The sequence below is a fragment of the Ambystoma mexicanum genome, chromosome 3q (genome assembly GCF_040938575.1).
Source record: "Ambystoma mexicanum isolate Mex_15411 chromosome 3q, UKY_AmexF1_1, whole genome shotgun sequence".
Taxonomy (NCBI): domain Eukaryota; kingdom Metazoa; phylum Chordata; class Amphibia; order Caudata; family Ambystomatidae; genus Ambystoma; species Ambystoma mexicanum.
This window is the reverse complement of record NC_090926.1, coordinates 1,195,579,796-1,195,599,533: the sequence shown is the minus strand read 5'-3', so window position 1 is coordinate 1,195,599,533 and position 19,738 is coordinate 1,195,579,796. Positions and strand designations below refer to the sequence as shown.

Below are 19,738 nucleotides of genomic sequence, written 5' to 3'. Positions count from 1 at the left end.
TTGATACGGAGTTTGTGGGTTCTATCATTGTCTGGAGCTTAAAACCCAACTCGAGCAATTGAGTTTTTACAGCCCATATGGTGTTTACCACTACTCTCGAGTTGAACCATAAATTAACAGATGTACAGTTTGATTGATTCACAAATTCAACTAGTTCAATATCAATTGTTCCAATATCATCTAACTCTGGAATTTCCCCAAAAATTGCAAGGACAGAAGCTCGATTAAGATTGTATTGCTTTGCTGGTGCGGGTAAACAAGTGAGGGTCAGAGCATGAATAGCTGGACGTTTAAATCCTACAGTTGTTATCTTTTTGTTACCTATCGATGGTAAAGTTTTAGGGTTCGATGGTGTTTCCAGACTGGCTTTAGGCTGAGAAAGACCATGGTTCTCAAAGAACTTAACCAACGAGGACTGAATCAACATATCCATATTTCCCGCAATGCCAAGCTCATGAGGGGATTTATTTGATGTTTTTGTTGGGGACACTTGAATCGGCATTTGAGATTCAAAGTTTCCAGGTGCGATATTCGAGACTTTCTGTGTAGTTGTTTGGGTACAATATAATTCAGATGTAGCCAATTTTGGTTTCGCTACCTCGTTTGTACTAAATTCTAGCTTTCTGGGGGCTGGTTGAAGTGCCATATATTCATCAATGGCGTGCCTCAACTCTTTGAGTCGTGTGTCTCTGTTCACGCATGGTTTTGATGAAACCATATTAGGTGAAGGTGTACTGGGGATCTGTTTTTGTTGGTCATTTTCGGAAACATCAGTGGCAGCACGGATCAGATCATTTAAAGGACTATGATCTGGAGCTGGAGTTATCGATGCTACATGATCGTTTATTTTTCGGTTTCTTGCTTGAGAAGAATATTTTTTGGCAATCGCTTTGGCCGCAGTTACAGAATTAGCAGCTGGAATGGAGATGTTTTTAACAAAGGTTTTAATTTGTGAGGAACCTTTGATTGTAGATTTAATATTTTTAGATTTTTTTGCAAGTGGAGGTTTTTTAAGTCCCCGTTTGTTATTTGAGTCAAACAAGGGATATGTGGCTTTTTGGGAATGTTCCACCCCAGTATTAATTGGGTCGCACGAGAGGTCAATTATGGGATTCGCAAAACAAGGAATAGTCTGGTAAACATGCAGGGGGACTGCAGCTGGAAAGTAGGTCTGGGATGCTATTGACCTTTTGTTGCTTGTTGGGCAGTCAGTTTTGGACATGTTTTCTAGTTTACTGGCAAGTGTTAGATGCTCTGCCAGTAATTGATTTAAAACCTGTTTAAAACTCCAATCCCAATCCATAATTGCCACCATTGGCCAAGAGAGTTCTGCAAAGCTTTCTTTATTTTTTTGTATTACAGTGGTCATGCTGCTTCCTGAGATTGAGACCCACAATATTTGTATAGCAACCTGAGAGCAAAACCATTAGAAGGAGCTCACTAAACGTTTTCAACTGGCGGCCCCAGAAGTAGTGCATGGGATGGGAGACCGAAGACAATGGGGGTCATTCCCAGTTGGGCGGTAAGGGGTTACTGGCACTGGTGAGGATGCCGGTGAGTGTAACCCCTTACCGCCCTATTCCGAGGTTCCTTAACGGGACTCGCACAGAACGTCTGGTCAGTCCAGATGTCCTTAGCGGGTCCCGTTAGGGGACCAGGGAGCAAATAACGGCCCGCTATTTGCGGGCCCGTTATTAGCGCCTTCCCCATTCCCATTGAGCCCTATGGGGGCTCGAATGGGAATGAGGAATGGTTTTCAGAATGGTGACTTTCCGGGTCCTCCAAGCTTGGAATGACCCGGAAAGTCCCCATTCTGTTTACCCGGACCCGGGTTTGGAGGCAGCCATGGTGCAAATAGCACCATGGCTGCCTCCAAAGTCGGAATGACCCCCAATGATTGAGAACAAGGATCAATTATTTTCCCAATATGATGCAAACCTTGAAATTGGTTTCGGTAAAGCAAAGCAAGGAATGTATCGTTATCTGAACATGTGGAGCCAAATTATTTTAAGTTAATAGGCTTTTATACCTACTATATTAATGCAGATTCATTGTAAAAAAAAAGTGTGCTTTGCGCCTATGAAAGCACACATTGCACAATTCATAATGGCCGCTATTGACTGATCAAGATTTACAGTCATTTCATTGGGCCTCATTACGACCCAGGCGGTAAGGGGTTTACGGCAGCGTAAACAGCGCCGACCCTTACCGCCTGAGTACGAGATCCCTTAGCGCCATGGCGGATTTAACACCTGCTTTTAGCAGGTGTTAAAATCCATGGCGCTAAGGGACCTTGATGTTAATTACGCCACCGTAATTTACGGTGGCGTAATTAACGCCTTCCCCACTCCCATTATGCCCTATGGGGCAAAAATGGGAATGGGGAAGGGTAAATGGGGATTGGGGACTTACCGCCCCGCCAAGGTCGGAATGGGGCGGTAAGTCCGCCATCCACCATGGCGGAGTTGGGAACTTAGCGCCATGGACCATGGTGCTAATACGCCAAGGTCGTAATGAGGCCATTTGTGTACATTACTTTTTCCTCCTGAAAGCACTATTCCAGCAGTGGCCATTTTTAGGAACGAATGGAACTGGCTGTGAAGGTGACTTTCAAAATGGTTCTTTGTATGCATATTTCAAATGTTATCCAATGTGCGTGGGCAAGAATTGGAATGAGTGTGTGCGCATTTGCGTGTGAGTCAGTCTGTGTGTGCATGTGTTTCTTCTATGTGTGCATTTCTGTGCGTGTATGTGTGTGTGGCTGAGTGTGTTTGCTATTGTGATGGGTGTTCCTGTTTTATTTGGTGGTGGAGTAGGGAGCCACACCAGCATCATGAAGTGCTATTTAATTTCAATGTTGGCATATATTTACTGATTGCAGGCATATACTGTGCATGCGCCTACATGAAATGATTTACCATGGCAATGTTGAATATAGTGTGGACGTAGCTTCATGAAAGTGATCTACAGGGGCAAAGATGGCATTGCTTGTGGGCACAGCATCATGAAAGTGATTAACAGAGCAATGATGGAATAAATTGTTGCCACAATATTTAAATGATTGTCAGTATGAATTTTGGCATATAATGTGGGTAAATCATCATGAAAAGGATCTACTTTGGCAGTGCTGGTATACATTGTGGGCAGTGCTTCATGAAAGAGATTTACAGTGGCAATGACCATGTGCGACCTATCTACACACCAGCGAAGCCTGATCACTCTATCATGTGCAGCACATACCACTCATACATCCACCCATGCACATAATTAAATCCAGCATCCATCTGAACAACCATGCTCATCAACTCACCCATCCTTTATCCATCCACACAATTAAACTCACCCACCCAACCTTATCTGCATTCATACACAAACACTTACACATACATAAACATATTGGATTTGCCAATATATGTTCACATATCATTTGCACTGCTATGTAGACTGGTAAGACTGTGCTATGGTTGAAACCTCTGACCTACAGGTTATCCTCAGATCTTAGCAGAAAGTTCTTGCCTCAATGAGCTGTCTCACCAGCAAATAAGGATAACAATACCTTTGGGTGAAAGCTGCGCTATACCAAGTTCTGCTAACATAACCTAACATAACAAGGTGGTATAGTGTATATGGACAAGAAGAACACGCAGGCCCCCCTGCAATTGCAGACTGTGTTCTCCAGCCCTCTACAATGAACTCTCTTGATATCTTTTTCATTACATTGTTTTCAATGTAGTGAGCAGAATATTCTAGAAACACATCAGGGGCGGATAGAGGCGGGTGTTCGGTCTTCCCCAATTAAAAAACCTAGGTCTTCCTGGAATGAAAGATTCATTCTGAGACTCCTTCTGTAACTTTTGAATCTGCATACAATGATTACAATTAATCATTAAGACGGGAGGATAGCATAGCGGCAGCGTGCGCGTCTTGGAAGCAAGACGACACGAAGCAACAACAGGTTCGATCCCCGGGTCCGCGCTTAGAAACCTCTGGGTGTTTAAGCGCGTTATAAATACTTAACTAAGACAGAAAAAAAAAACACAATTACGCAACTAAGAAAAACACACAATTCCTGTAACAGCGCCTCGATGCTTGCAGGCTGTGTGAGCGCTTTATAAATGTAAAAAATAAATAAAAGACCCCTTAACAGTAGTCTGTCTGAAAGCAACATGTCCATTGTTCCTTATTATAATTTTGAGCTGTGGAATCGTTTCTATAAATAATTGTGCTAGTGCAGCAGTTTCATACGAGTGAGTGAATACAGCCTAATACTAAATTTGCAGTCTAGCTCGCCTCAGATGAATACACATTTTCACAATGGAATCATGTCTACTTATAGTTAAATTTCTCATCAAAATTCTCAATGCACATATACACATTATGTTGCCCTGAACCTTGTGCAGAGACTTCCATTTCTGATTGAGCAATGCGATACTTTGGTGTGTTATTAATAAGTTGGAACTCATTCAATGTAGCGGATAATTGTATGATAATTGTAGGGGATTTCGGATCTACTTTACCCAGTTGTCATGATAATAGTAATACCACCTGTTAGAGGCTTACCAACACTCTCATACTCTAAGTAGCCACAACATTGAATCGCTGGAAGATACAGCACAGCTTTCCTGAAGAAAATCAGGACAGTGAGGCAACCCAACCTCTTCAAAAATAAGAAGCCTACATTTGAAAATTCCAAATTCCTCTAAAGTACAGAACAGAACCAATGTGAGGAAGATTTAAGAAGGATTTTGAATGTCTATTGTCCAGTCTATTCAGCAATGGATCCACAAGTATAATTGGGCATTCCTCATGCTGATCTGCAATCAGCAAAGAAGCGCATGTATAGGATAGTACATTTATTGAAATATTCTGCAATAACAGAACACCACAACAAATAAATGTAATATTAAAGAAAATATGCCCAAGACTAAAGTATACACAAATAAATCATTAATAAAATTGAAAATTACCTGTATCAATTATTTGAGAACTCATCTGGGAAACGTTCAACGCTGTTAATGTGCAGTGAACAGAATAAGGCACCACATTCTGGCCGGTCCCCCTTCATCAGAAATGCACATATCTATCCTAGGCAGCTCTCCGCATTCACATCTGTAGATGCACATGTGTTATCTTGCCTAGTAAATATGGCAGATCCGCTTCAATGCAAGCGGAAATGGTATATATGTGGCGGTATGCAATGGGGACTTCTTTTTGCTGCATACAGGTTTGGTCAATAAGCTTAGCAACTTTTCTCCAGCATCACATCTGACACACAGCTGGGCCACGTCACTTACCTGCCATATTCTGGGATTTGCAGAGATGTGGAGTACAGTCCATCTTTCACGCGCCAGTTACCAAGCATGATTGACACACCATCTGGGTTCTGCCGAGGGGGAGAAAAGCACCAACAGGTACCGATTTGATATGTAAGTATTAAGGAAGCGGATTTACACCAACATATGTTATGCAAATACACTGTATTCTAATATTTACACATAATGTTTTAGAACTATTGCTTGTAATTAGTTAACTATATTTTTGAAAATTCAGGGGTTGCCCAATTACGCAAAGGCATGGTTCTTTCCCGTCACTCTATGGATCCAATAAATTACTAGTTTTCCTACTTACATGAGTCAACTTACCACACTTGCATGAATAATGCAAGAAAATGCGTAGGACCAATTTATGAAATTAAAAATTCACAGTTTGGCACGGATATCTATGTATAATGAGCATGCAGAGGGTGTTGAAAGCGCATCTCATTGTGCCTCCTTTTTAAAGGGATGCACTCTTGTATCTGCTCTGGGATCCACAGCAATGAGTGCTCGCTTAGTTTGGGAGCTCAAGCCCCGCTGGAGACCTTAGTAATCTTGGGCACCTTCCTTACTTTCCACCTGACCGTGCCCAACATACAGCCATCGGTGGGTAAGTCATGCCATGATTAGCCATTTCATCACATGGGCCATCTTATTGCCACCCACCACCCACAATCAAAGAATCTACAACCTGGGGTCCCAGTTCCAGGTCATGTCTAAGGGCAGTGCTTGTTTGGGCATCAGGTCCTGGGGCTCCTAGGGCCTTCCACACTGTAACATTCCCCATCCATCCGCCAATTCTCTGTGCCAATCTACTACACGTCACTCAATCTGCCTCACAGGTATCGGCATCACCACCTGGATTTTCCAATAAGTGGTGTACCACCTGTACCACTCTTAAAACCTAAAGTCTTATAGGACCCTGTCACTCTTTATGGGGTGGGCCAAGCCAGTTTGCATATGGTCTCTCCACTTCTGTAATGTCATTGCAGGCTGAAAAATTATGATCTGGAGAGTTGCCAAGAGCAATGCCAGAGGTTGTGATTCATTCATAACTTGCCAGACATCCCCTTTCTGGATTTCATAATAATTGCATTTCTTTCTACGACCCATGCATAGTTGAATGCTGGGCATCTAGGACCCTGTGAGTCTGAAGTATGCTGTTGAGCAAAAAGTGCTCTTTTTTATTTTTATTTTTTATTTGTTTAGTTGTAAGACACAACTTTTAAAATATTATATACAATGCAGTCATAAAATACACTTCATTAGGTTAGAACCATGAAATAAAATTTTCAATTAAAATTAACTATTGGAATTATAACAATTTTTAGAACATGCAAAAGGCTTCCATAGCATATATTAATATCAGTGTTACTTTCATCTGATAAAATGATAGGACATGTTTAAGGGAATATTTTTCGAATCTACGAGCTGACAGTTTTGCCTGTGAAATTAACGCTCGTAGTTTGGGTTCTAGGTCCCACTTGTGACAAGCCAAATTGTTTGAGTTTGAAAACATAATGCCTAAATATTTATATTGGTCTACAACGGTCAAATTTATATTTTGTAGCCTCCATGTATATTGGTGTTTTTTTATGTTTTTTGCTATTCTTGCACACTACCACTTGTGATTTTTTTTATATTTATCACCATGTTATTTTCTTGAGTATACATATCAAGCGTTTGTAACATATTTTGAAGTCCATTTGGAGTTTGGGACAGGATTACCAAATCATCGGCATATAGCAGATGTCTTATTTTCTGGTTACCCAACTTTGGCGAGTCACATACTGTGTTAACAAAAATATCACCCATGTCAAAAATAAAGAAATTAAACAGAAATTATGCAAGTGAACACCCTTGTTTCAAGCCTCTTTCTGTGACTATTGGGGCAGAAAGGGTGTCCTCGTATGTTAATCGTACTTTTGTTGTTATATCTGTATGAAGTAACATAACTAGGGTTAATATAGATGGTGGACACTTATGTTTTTTTAATTCATTGCATAGCATGACTCAATAAATTGAATCAAATGCTGCCTGGAAATCAATGAACGCCAGGTATAATGGTTGGCCCAGCTCTGCATATTGCTTTTTTTATTAGGTTTAGACATATGATGTTTGGTACATTTCCTATTCCTGACACGAATCCCGCTTGGAATGGATCTTTTAAATGATGTTCTGTGACCCATTGGTTCAGTTCTTTTAGCAGTAACTGCCCATAGATTTTTCCTGGGACATCTAGCAGTGAGATGGGATGGTAGCTGCTGGGTGACTGGCGATCTCCCTTTTTAAATATTGGAAGTGTTATTGCTTGTGTCCAGCTTTTTGGTAAAGCTTGCTCTTGATTATCTTAAATAATATAGAAGCCCAAAGATCAGGATGCGATTTCAGCAGTTGGTTCGACAACTCATCAGGGGCCGACGCCCTTGAGTTGCTTGCTGTTTTGATGAGGCATAATAAGTCATTTTGGTCAAATTCAAGATGGACTTTTTGCATGAACTTGTTAGGATCCAAGGTTACACTTCCTTGGGGTACAGCATAAAGATCGTTGAAATGTTGTATCCACTTTCGTTCATCAACTGCATTGGCTTGAATCACAATCTGTTAGCCAAGTCCCACCTGATTAATTATCAACCACATTTTTGCTACATTGCTACATTCTTAGTATATGCATATTTTCACCATTATTTTGATACAATTGGGCTCGATGTTGTCTAACCCAGGTTACCTAACGTTTTCTAATTTTCCTTAGTTGATTCGCTTTCAGGTCCGGGGGGTTTTGAGCCACGTCCCTCACTTTGGCTCGATAACAATGTTTTTCTCATTTTCAGAGCCAAATCAAATGTGTGTTGGTGAAATTGAGCTTTTGGTTTGTTATATATTACACTGGGCTGCCGGAATAGTTGCATTGTATTGCTATATTCTATTCCCAGGTAGCTCCTACCCCAAAGTTTCCAGTATGCGAAGCAGCCAAGGCTTTATTGAAGTGCTTTAAACCCTCCTCTGACCATCAAAGTTGATTCAACCCTGGATTAACAAGTAGATGGATTCCTTGCTGAGCATTTGTATGTACTGGGCTTTGATCCTCACTCTCCCATGTCATTGCCAGAATATTATGGTCACTTCGCTTGGAGTCTTGAACCTCAAAGTCCAGTACAGCTGGTAGCAAATTGTCAATCACATATATATAGTCAATTACAGAATGGTTACTCCCACGTTTCCATTTAGCATGGGGCGGTATATCTGCTTTAAACATGCCATTTAGCATGTGAAGGCTACGATGCTTAGTGAACGTGTTCCATCAGTGTATCCTAGCTCTATCTCCTTGTGTTTTACTCTCACAACAGTTGATATTCAGATCTCCTGCTATTACTAAAAAGGACACCGTTGGCTCAAGTGCTACTAGATCTAATAGCAAATCTTTATAAAATTTAGACTCTGCTATTGAGATCATATTCCAATATATATTCAGGATTGCATGGCCCGCTTTTCTAATCATGACCTTCACCATAAGCATGTGGTTGTTTGGCATTGCCCACAGTTCAGATGATGTGACTTTTGTTGATGTAATAGCAATTAGTAGGCCCGAGGACGGTCTACCAGAGACAAGTTTGAGCGCAGGATTTAAGTAGATATCATGTTTGTCCCATACTGGGGCAGACGTGAGCCATGTTTCTTGTAATAATATGATGTCGCTGGCTCCCAGATTGCTACTATCATTGTTAAGTAGATGTGCATACCCTCTTGTATTCCAACTCAAAAGCGTAGCTATCTTTTTTTGACTTGATCTGTCTAGTTATTGTATCACCTGGCTACATATACATTGACAAGAGCTTGACATTGTTTCCATCATATTCTGGGTCAGAATCACCTTGGATTCATTTCTGACATCATTTTTTGATCTTTGATTTATGACAGGTGTTGTTTCAGGTCTTAACTCGAATCCCAAGTCATAAAGAGCTTTTTTTGATGACCAAATTACATTTTGTACAACTCAGGAGTTTAACCAAAGTCTGACTGAGTTCAACTTTCCTGCATTGGTGAACTCCACACAGTCTATCTGATGATGTTATATCCTCCAACTATAGAATGGCCATTACCGACCTTCTATTAAGGTCATATTGTACACATGAGAATGGTCAGCATGCTAATGTCAAAGAATGCATTGCTAAGCGTTTATATTCTGACCTAGAAGGAGGATTACGTTTTTCATTTTTGTCCTGCGTGTGTGCATTGCTCACGATTGGAGGATTGTGTATAGCTTCTATCGACTTTAATGCTGTTTCTATTCGTTGGAGTACTTCTGTAGCAAAAAGTGCTCTTAAATATTAATTGAGAGCCATGTGTCCTTGTATGGATTTGAAAGTTTTGTAGCAAGTACAACTTTGGTGATAACTGACTGTGATCAGTGATGTGTGCTGCTTTCAGAGTGAATCACATATATGAGAAACCGGTAGGCTGCCTCACTTAAAGCTCTGAGTGTTCTTGTGCTGGCTGAGCAAGCTTTCCATCTGATGTTTCCGCATTGCATTGGAGCAATGTGGGAAACTGCAACTGGAGAGATTTCAAGACTTCAAGACACTACTCAGCCAAATTGGAAAAATCTCATTATGTAACCATTGCATGAAGTTGAATTGCACATGCTGTATTACTGATTACTTTTCTCCGCTAGGACACAGGAAGGAGTGTCCCCTTCAAAAGGGAATTCTAGAAGCACAAACCCAACCAGTCACTAGTATTATTTAACTTGAAGTAATATTAAAAATAACAGCATATACAAAATGACAGAAATAAATAAAATAATGGACTAGTAAAAATAGAAAACAAATGCTGACATTCTCTAATTCTAATTCTAATTCTACTAAAATAATAGAAAATAAAAATTAGAGCAGCAACTGAAAGACAGAAAAAAGTAAGTCATCATAATAGACACAAAAGTACTAACAGTTAACAATACAAATAAAGCAATGTTTATAGAATAGCAATATTTGTAGCTAATTATTAGCGGAAACACTACCTGGAACATTTTGTTCATTATATTTTTATATTAACCAATGTATCCTTTTGGGGCTGAATTCTTTCTAGTAATTATACACCTTTAACTTTAGCTGCCAGTAGGTGTTCACTATCTTTGCATCTCATTAAGGGATTTGTTTTAATGCTAGTGCTAGAGAAGAATGATGAAGATGTCGTAATGAAATTCAGATTTTTTTGCCTTGAAGTTTTATTCTATATTTTTAGAATGTACCTTATCTATATGTCGCTGTTACTTTTTCTGCCATTGTATTGTGATTGTATAATGATATTGGTGTTTTTAAATAAGTATACATGTGTTGATAAACTCTAAATACAATGGCCCTCATTAGGACCCTGGCGGAGTGGGTTTCCGCCAGCGTTATTCGCGGCGGACCCGTCCGCCCTACTACGAGTTCCCGTAGCGCCATGGAGCCTTTCTCCGCCTGGTTTTACCGGGCGGAGAAATCCATGGCGCTAAGGGACCTCGTTGTTAATTACGCCACCGTACTTTACGGTGGCGTAATTAACGCCTTCCCCACTCCCATTATACCCTATGGGGCAAGAATGGGAATGGGGAAGGGCAAAATGGGGATTGGGGATTTACCGCTCCGCCAAGGACGGCATGGGGTGGTAAATCCGCCAACCCCCATGGCGCTATCGGCGGCTTTCCGCCGTGCTCCGCGGTGCATTTAGCACCGCGAATTCCGCCAGGGTCGTAATGAGGGCCAATGCAACAAAAATATATAATTATTGTAAAATAGCACTGTAACAGAGTGGAAAAAATTGTTCAAAACACGTAAGGTTACTAGCTATAAAAAGTTTAAATGTATAAATGTTGCCCATGTTAATGCTAAGGTTTAACCTATGGTTAGACAGAAAGGTAACCTTACATTGTTTACTCAACCTTTTGGTTCGATTGTTCTTCATGTGTTATTTGTGATTTGTATGTGTCTTTGTGCTTAGCTTTTGAATGTCAGCTATTGTCAGGTGCGATACGCAGTATGAAGATAGTAATAGGAGTATATGTTCTATGGGGGCATGTGGATTTATGATGTGTTATATTATTACTATTTTACAACACACAAGTCACCACTGTAGTAGTCCTGAAGAGCCAAAACCTTGTCGAAAAGGTGGGCAAATTGTGACACCCTCCCCAAGTTTATATAACAGATCTTAGTCTGTGGGAGAAATGGAAAAAGGAAGAGGTTAGGTAGATAAGGAAAGGGGGTGAGAGAGATGACAAAGACCAAACACTAGCTCTGTCTTCCCTTAGCTTTGTCTTCCCTCTGCTCTGGATGCCTGGGCAAAAAAACGCCCAAAGAAAAGTGCTATATACAAAAAGTAACCCGGAAGTAACTTTGCCAGAGATTACAAGGCAGTGCCTTGATCTATCTTGGATGCTTCTTGTGGGTCCCCTGACCTCTGCAGGCAGCCTCAGGCCGTCGGAAAGAGTGCTTTTGGTAGAGTTGGGTGAGCTCCGTGTTTGCCCATGTCTTATGTTTTTGACAATCAACCCTATTTTCAACTGAACCCTATTTCTGCTGATGTGTGGACACCCTAATGTTCACAGCTATGTGCTCTTTTAGCAAAAAGCATGGAGTTCACATGGTGGTCTGACCTAGAAACCTGATTGACCTGTTTTGATTGTTAGGACATAGCTAATATAATTTCCATAGTGAAGAAATGACCCACTGTTGCTCCAGATGCTCTTTCTAATTATACTTTAAGGGGCAATCCCGAGTTGTTGGGCAAATCCTCTACAGCTTATTCATTCAGATTGTTAGGACAACAAAAATTCCATTATCGTGCCATACCGCTTATATTGTGCTGATATATAAAAAAAGGTGATAGGTTAAATCTATCAGGGACATCAGGGGACGTAATGGGAGAGTTAGGCTTGGAACTAGGATACATCGGGTCTGCTGAGCGCATAAGTTGGAGGGTGGTCGATTGTTGTGCAATACAAAATGTTTTTCCTTTTTCCTTAATGCCTGCTCCCAGAAATATGCTGAGTTGAACACTCGAGATGGTGGATTGGGCTTGAACCCAAGCCATGACGAGGGATTCTCTCAGCAGTGATCCATTTTAGAATGAAGAGGACAGATTGTCCTGGCAGTGCATTCTAAACTGCCTTTCATCATCTTCTTAAAGCAAGATAGTCATGTTTTTGTGAAGCTCCTCGGAGGCCTATTCCTTGAGAACATTTGAAGAAAGAAGAAGAGGCTAGGAAGAAGCAGCCTGCTGTCTTCTGAACACTGGTGGGAGTGCAGCTTTTTGTGCGAGCTTGCAGCAATTGATGTTGAACTTAAAATGCTAAAACAGTGAAAGTAATTGGAGAACGCTTCACAAGTTTCTTTCAGCTGGTGGGCGAGCAAGATGCTAGACTACTTGAATGCTTAATGCTTTGAACTGGGGAAGTAGGTAATGAATGCTGCGTAAGTCACTAATGGTTAATGGGCGAGCAGGCAGCGGATAAGTCTAACGCGTTAGGGCTTTATACAGAGATTGTGGAAGGGCAATGTTGCTCAAGAAAAGAAAATTCTATCTGGAAGAGGGTGTTTGTTTTCATGTGTTGAAATACTTTCAAAACTGTTTGGGAAAAGCTTTCCCTGCGAGGCAACCTTAAGGCGATCTACGCGTATCATTTCTTTGCCTTACTGCGTTTCGTTCGGTACGAAACAGAGAACTGTTTGGTTAATGCGGACATTCTGCTTTCTTTTGAATCAGTATCGAGTAGTGCGGTGGACCGCGAGTGAAAAACTTTGTTTTCCGAACGGGAAACGTATTCAAATACTAAGAGTTGTAGGAGATGATATTTTATTTATATCACGCTCGTACACAAGTGTTTCAGAGCGCGAGTGGCAATAACAATGAAGGAATTGCAAGTGTTCGTAAGATTGCTGGTGAACGTGTAGTGTGTCACCTAAGGCTTCCGGATTCTATGGCAACACAGGAGGCTCCTATTATGCATTAGCTTTCTTTACTCTGACATACACAGCAGCAAAGAAAATAAAATTTGTATAAACTTTTTCCAAAATTTTTTAACACAACATCAACACATTACATTTATAAATGTCCCATTCCAAGATGGTGGACAGGTCATGCCCCCCTAGGAGCCAATGGGCATGCAGCCAAGTCTATAAATGTCTCTGTAAACAATAACAAATCCTCTTTCTTTGCTGCTGATTGACACAGCTAAGTTACTCTCTCTAGCTCGTGCCTTATTGTGCATTATATCGAGTGTTCATGACTTATTTCGTTGTATATTGAGTGTTTCTGTATACCATTGCGACAGAAATTGTCGTTTCATTTTTCTTTCAAGGTTGCGTTCCTTCGAACGCCTTCCTCCGGTCAGAAGTGTTTCAGTGAGAAAATGTTACTTTGTGACGCTGCTCCGTGTGGAGCGGGCGCCTGCTAATTAAGGTGTTCTTTGTTCCTTTGCTTTAGCAAGGCGTTCGCGCGCCTTTCAATTTGTTGCTATTTCTGGCCACTTGTTACACGCGTGCCTTCCAAGACCCAGGCAGCGACTCGTGGGTGTGAAATTCTTCCTCATGAGAGGGTGTTTTCTTTCATTAACCGGGCCTTTCACAGAGCTCGCGTTTTTTTTTTCTTGCAGCTGGGCCTGTGACTCATACTGTTTGTTTGTTCAAAGAAGCTTAGCTTCCTGACATGGTTCACAGCTGGCTTTTGTTTCACACGCAGTGCAGTGCGTGTTTGTTTGTTTATACGCTGCTTGCGTATTATAAAAGTCACTCAGGCTACGCCTGCCTGTTTGTGCCTGGATTGTGTCAAGGTGCAGAAGCATTTAATTAATTTCTTGCACCGTAAAAGGAGTGGTTTAGATTTCATTTCTTTTGTTTCCCTTATTTCATTCTGTGCTACTTTTTATTTTGTGCTCAGCCTGCTCGGCTGTTCCCACTCCTTTCACCCTGCTCGGGTGTGTATTTGGCCTGCTCGGCTGTCACCAGTTTTTTCACCCAGTTGTGGTGTTTCTTTCCGCTGTTTAAGCCTGCTCGGCTAAAATTTGGGTGCTTTCAGCACACAGCCTGCTCGGCTGCATTGATTGGAAGCTTATTTTACGCTTCTGTGGTGACTAATGATGGATAAGTCTGGCATGGGAAATAATAATAATGTTGCCCCTGCTTCAGCGGATGCCTGCACTCAGGTGCGCACTTCCAAGAAAACAGATAATGGGGGGGGGGAAGGTGAAGAGACAGCCTACAGTGGAACAGGCTATCCAGTCATACCTTGATTCAGCCTTGTCTGGCCTTAATAATACACTGGCTTCGGCATTTGACAGGCTAATAAACCGCATTGCGGATTTTCACCCACCCCAGAGTGCTGACCCCTCTGTACAGCCCCGAGCCCCAAAAAAGTGTACTGGAAAATCAAAGCATATTTCAGGACAACTCAGTCCTCGCCCAGTCTCTTCCCCTGACTCTTCCCCGGGTAGAGCCCAAAAGCGCAAGAGGGATGAGTCTCAGCCCCACACCTCAACCCCTTGGCCTTCTTATGCCCATCTCCCTGCGCAGATATCCCCTATACCCGTTTCTTCCTCGGATTCTTCCTCGGACTCTGATTCGCCCCCTAAGAGGCGTAAGAGGAAGGTGGCTCCCGTTCCCACACAGGAAGGTCCTGTATTAGACATTAATGGGGTCCCCTTTTTTGACCCGGCCCTCATTCTGCATCCCAGATCAGCAGAGTGGCAACCCTCTCAAGAGATTGCCTCGTTCCTAGAGTATTGGGTTAGGTGCCCGCTACCTAAAGGGGACAGGAGCAAGTTACGTTCGGAATGCCCTAGGCCAGTCCTGCAGGACAAGATGGCGTGTACTCCTGATATTGATCAGCCTATGGCTGTATTCTTGACTCAAAAAGCCAAAGACCCCAGGAAGGGGGTGGACAAGGCCTGGCGCAGCTGTCAGGACAAGCTCTTAGATGTTCTGGGTCCTGTCACTCAGATTTTTGAGATGGCTGAGGAGGCGGCGGCCTCCAACTCCCCTGTCGATGTGAAAATATTAAGGGGTTGGATACAAAGGACTGTATGCCTGCTCGGCAACGCCAATGCGGCTATATCAAAGGAAAGGCGTAAGTCTCTACTAATGAGACTGGACTCAAAGCTGGCGGATATGTCAGAGGGAAGCGGGTGCTTCCGCTCAGGGGAAGTTGTTTGGTGAGAGTTTTCTTAAGGATCTGTCTGCGTATGTCCATACATTCACGGCATTGGATAAGGCCCAGACCAATATAAAGAAGGTCTTCACGCAAAAGGTTTTCCCCAGGGCCGGACAAGGTAGAGCCCGCTCTTCCGGCCGTTTTTCCCAGGGCCATTCCCGCCCCTGTCAGTTTGCCTCACGAGGCGCCCAGAATACTTCCTCTGCTCGAGGTGCATACACCCAATTTTTCCCGCAACAAAATTCGGGTTGGAGAGGACGTGGTGGCAGAGGTACCAGAAGGTCCAGAGGTGCATCAGGTATTTTCCCAAGTGTTAAATGTTTTTTCCCTCAAAGGTATGGGAGGGAGGTTGGCCAAGTTTCTCCCACAGTGGGAATCCCTCACATCGGACCCCTGGGTGTTGCAGACAGTCCAAGGTTATCGCATAGAGTTTTACTCCCCTCCTTGCCAGTTGTCAGTTCCCGCCCCTTTGGTTCTGGACACAATAAAGCAGTCGCTGGTAAATCGGGAGGTCAAGGACCTCATCTCCAAGGGAGCGGTGGTACCAGCCTCTTACAGGGCATCCCAGTTTCTGAGTACCATATTTCTAGTCCCAAAACCGGATCAGGGGTTCCTCCCAGTGATAAATTTAAAAGCCCTCAATTCCTTTGTAGTTTACCACCACTTCAAGATGGAGGGAATCCACCTCCTCAGGGACACCCTCCTTCCGGCAGATTGGATGGTCAAGTTGGACCTCAAAGATGCTTATTTAGTGGTTCCTGTGTTCCCTCCACACCAGGAGTTCCTCCAGTTTCAGTGGGGGGGTCGGATTTGGCAATTTGCCTCCCTCCCATTCGGTCTGTCCTCGTCCCCATGGTGCTTCACCAAGTTGATGAGGCCTGTGATGGCCCTCCTCAGGTCCAAGGGGATAAGGATAATTATTTATCTAGACGACATGCTCCTGTTAGCTCAGGACGCTCAGGTTTTGCTCTCTCAACTGAAGTTCACGGTAACTCTTCTTCAGAGCCTGGGGTTTGTGATAAATGCCAAAAAATCCATATTACAGCCTACGCAATGTATCCAGTTTCTGGGCTTCGATATAGATTCAAAAGAATGCATCCTGCTCCTCCCAGCCAGCAGGCTAGCCAAGATAAAGGAGATCAGGGGTATTCTCAAAAGAGCCAACATCTCTCTCAGGTTATTAGCAAGGATAGTGGGGATGTTGTCTGCGTCCATCCAAGCAATTTTCCCAGCCCCTCTTCGTTACAGAGTGCTGCAGAGCCTGAAAGCTCGGCATCTGCGCAGATGTCTCTCTTACTCTCAGATGGTGGAACTGTCCCCAGAGGCCAGATTGGAACTCCTTTGGTGGCTCCAACACATGGAGGCCTGGAATGGGAAAGCAATTTTTGGTCCCTCCCCGGATGTAGTTCTGGAGTCCGATGCCAGCAGAGCAGGTTGGGGAGCAAGGTTAGGCCAGGTCTCCACGGGGGGGAAATGGTCGGAGGAAGAGAGGGGACTTCATATCAATTGTCTGGAGTTGTTAGCGGGATCTTTTGCAGTCCGCAGTCTTCTCAAAGATCAGGGGAATTGTTGTTTGCTCCTGCGTATGGACAATGTCTCAGCAGTGAGATATGTCAATCATCTGGGAGGAACCAGGTCCAAGGTCCTAGCGGATCTAGCGAAGCAGTTTTGGCATTTCTGTCTGGACCGCAATATTATCTTAAGGGCAGAATACCTTCCGGGCATCAGAAACGAGGTAGCGGATTGGAACTCCAGACACCTCCAAGACAAGAGCGACTGGATGTTAGACAGGAACCTCTTTGCCAAGGTAGACTCCCTTTGGGGTCCGTTTACAGTAGATCTGTTTGCCTCGAGGCTAAATTGTCAGGTGTCCAGGTTCTTCAGTTGGAGACCGGATCCTGGCGCTCTAGCTACCGATGCTTTTCTTCAGGATTGGTCAGGTCAGAGGCTTTACGCCTTCCCTCCCTTTGCAATGATAGCCAGAGTTTTGGTTCAAGTACGCTGGCAGGAGGTCACGTTAGTGATTCTAACCCCCTTTTGGCCTTCCCAGATATGGTTTCTGGCTCTCCTAGAGCTCTCAGTAGACATTCCTCGTCTTCTTCCCTTTCATCCTCAGTTACTAACGAACCCGGGAGGGTTTCCTCACGAGTTGGTCCTTCAGGGGCACCTCTCCCTTATGGCGTGGAAGATTTCAGCGCTTCCTGGTGCTTCCGAGGCCTTTCGCAGGACTCTATGTCAGTCATCAGAGACTCTTGGGCCCCCTCTACCAAATTGGGATACTCTTCAGCGTGGAATCGCTGGACTAGCTGGTGTGTGGGTAGGCACATCAATCCCATTTCTGCCCCTCCTGTAGAGGTGGTTAATTTCTTAGTGAGTTTGTTTAAAGAAGGCAAAGCCTACAGGACCATTAATGGCTTCAGGTCGGCTATCTCTGCAGGTCATCTGTTGGTGAAAGGGGAACCAGTGGGTAGACATTTCCTGGTACGTAGGGCCCTCAAATCTATTTGTATTAAAATCCCCCCAAAGCCTAAGTATTCAGTTCTTTGGGATGTTAACTTAGTATTGGATCTCTTTGGAGCCTGGCCTCCTAATCAAGATCTGTCTTTGCAACAACTTTTTTCCAAATTAGGAGTATCCGATATAAGAGCTTTAGATGTGGATAATAAAATGTTTACCCCTCAGGGGGTTACCTTTTTTGTTTCACGAAGAACTAAATGCATGACTTCCTCCATATCTTATCCAGCCTTCCCTGAAAACAATAAATTGTGTGTTATTGCATGTCTGAAATGTTTTGAGTTAAAAACAGAAAATCTGCGACCTCCTAATACCTCTCAGCTGTTGATTTCCTATAGAAAGCCCCATAAACCGTTTTTCCCTTCCACTTTGGCCAGATGGGTTAAATGGGTTATGCGGGAGGCAGGAGTTGACACTTCCTCGTTCGGTCCCCATTCTGTTAGGGGTGCGATGGCCTCTAAAGCCGCCTTTTTGGGTGGCAGCTTAGAACAGATCCTTAAAGCAGCTGATTGGTCAAGAGAGTCAACTTTCAAAACGCATTGCTCATGTAGCGGTTAATGTTCTGCAAGGGCTTTGAACTTGCATAATAGGAGCCTCCTGTCTTGCCATAGAATACCTAATCCCCCACACTAGTGTGGGGGATTAGGTATTACGCAATAGACAATTACAAGTGCCGGCGGCCATTTTCTAGGGAATTCTGGGTAGTGTAGTTTCAGATGCGCATCTAGGTTAGTTAGTTTGTTTAGTAGAAAATAAAATAGAGATCCTTTGCAAATAAACTTTTATGATAAACGTTTCTTCTTTGGAAATAGTCTTGTTAAGAATTACAAAAGGATTGGACTTAAAACTGGAGGCACATTTAGATGCAAAGCAAATTTCTCTGAGGAAAATAAAAAGGAGTTTTCTTTAGATAATCATTTCAATTACCTTTGAATAAAAGTTTTCACAAGAGCATGGAAGGAAATATTTAATGAAAAGCAATCTGACGTTCTTCTTTTGGTAAAGATGAATTTATTTGTAAATATAAATCATCCCAAAAAGCAATCATTCCTCCAAGCTAGAGGCGGAGGAACGCAGGTAATTTCTGTCCTTTTAGTTGGTTTGGTTTGAGAGATTGTTGTAAATAAATGTGTAATAGTGTTTTAACAAATATTAATTCCACAAACAGGGTCTTGTATCTGAAGAAAGAACTCCTGTGTCGTTTGTTGTTTTGTCCCATTCCCATTTCCCTCACCAATTGATTTGATTCCCACTGTAACTCGAAGGAGGAGCACAGAACAGTTGGAGAGGGACTGTGGGGTTCAGCAGCTCCTACGGAAGGAAGAAGGAACTTGACAGTATGAAAGGCCCAAGATGATTCTTCCATCCGAGCTGATATGGACCCCACAGGTTTCTCTCTTAGCTCGTTGTGGGAGGTTTTGTTAGACATTAGGCAGGAATTGAAAGCAGTAAGAAAGGAAAATGCATTTTTTAAATAAAAGGGTGGAAGGTTTGGTAAAAGGTTAGTGTGTTGCAAGCACAAGGTACACTTTTACCGGAGGATTTGGCGGAGGAAATGGGACCTCTGTTTTAACTCAGGAGGAGGAGTGTGAGGCCAGGAGTAAGAGTAGGATGTTGGTTAGGAGTAGGAAATGTCATCTACCCATTTCGTTGGCGGCTCCTGACCATTATTGAGGTGATTCAAAAAGTGTTTCAGTGTTTGTTACTCAGTGTCATACTTATCC

The 19,738-nt window shown here is 42.9% G+C and overlaps 1 protein-coding gene across 2 annotated transcripts in view; it reads right to left on the bottom strand.

Annotated features, from left to right (window-relative positions):
* LOC138447740 (complement C3-like) overlaps positions 1–19,738 on the bottom strand; it is a 2,843,165-nt gene that overhangs the window by 2,674,895 nt on the left and 148,532 nt on the right. For both annotated transcript variants that reach the window (XM_069604045.1, XM_069604046.1), the window contains exon 5: positions 5,295–5,383. In XM_069604045.1, coding sequence (XP_069460146.1) covers positions 5,295–5,383 — 89 coding nt within the window. The remainder of the gene's footprint in view (positions 1–5,294; positions 5,384–19,738) is intronic.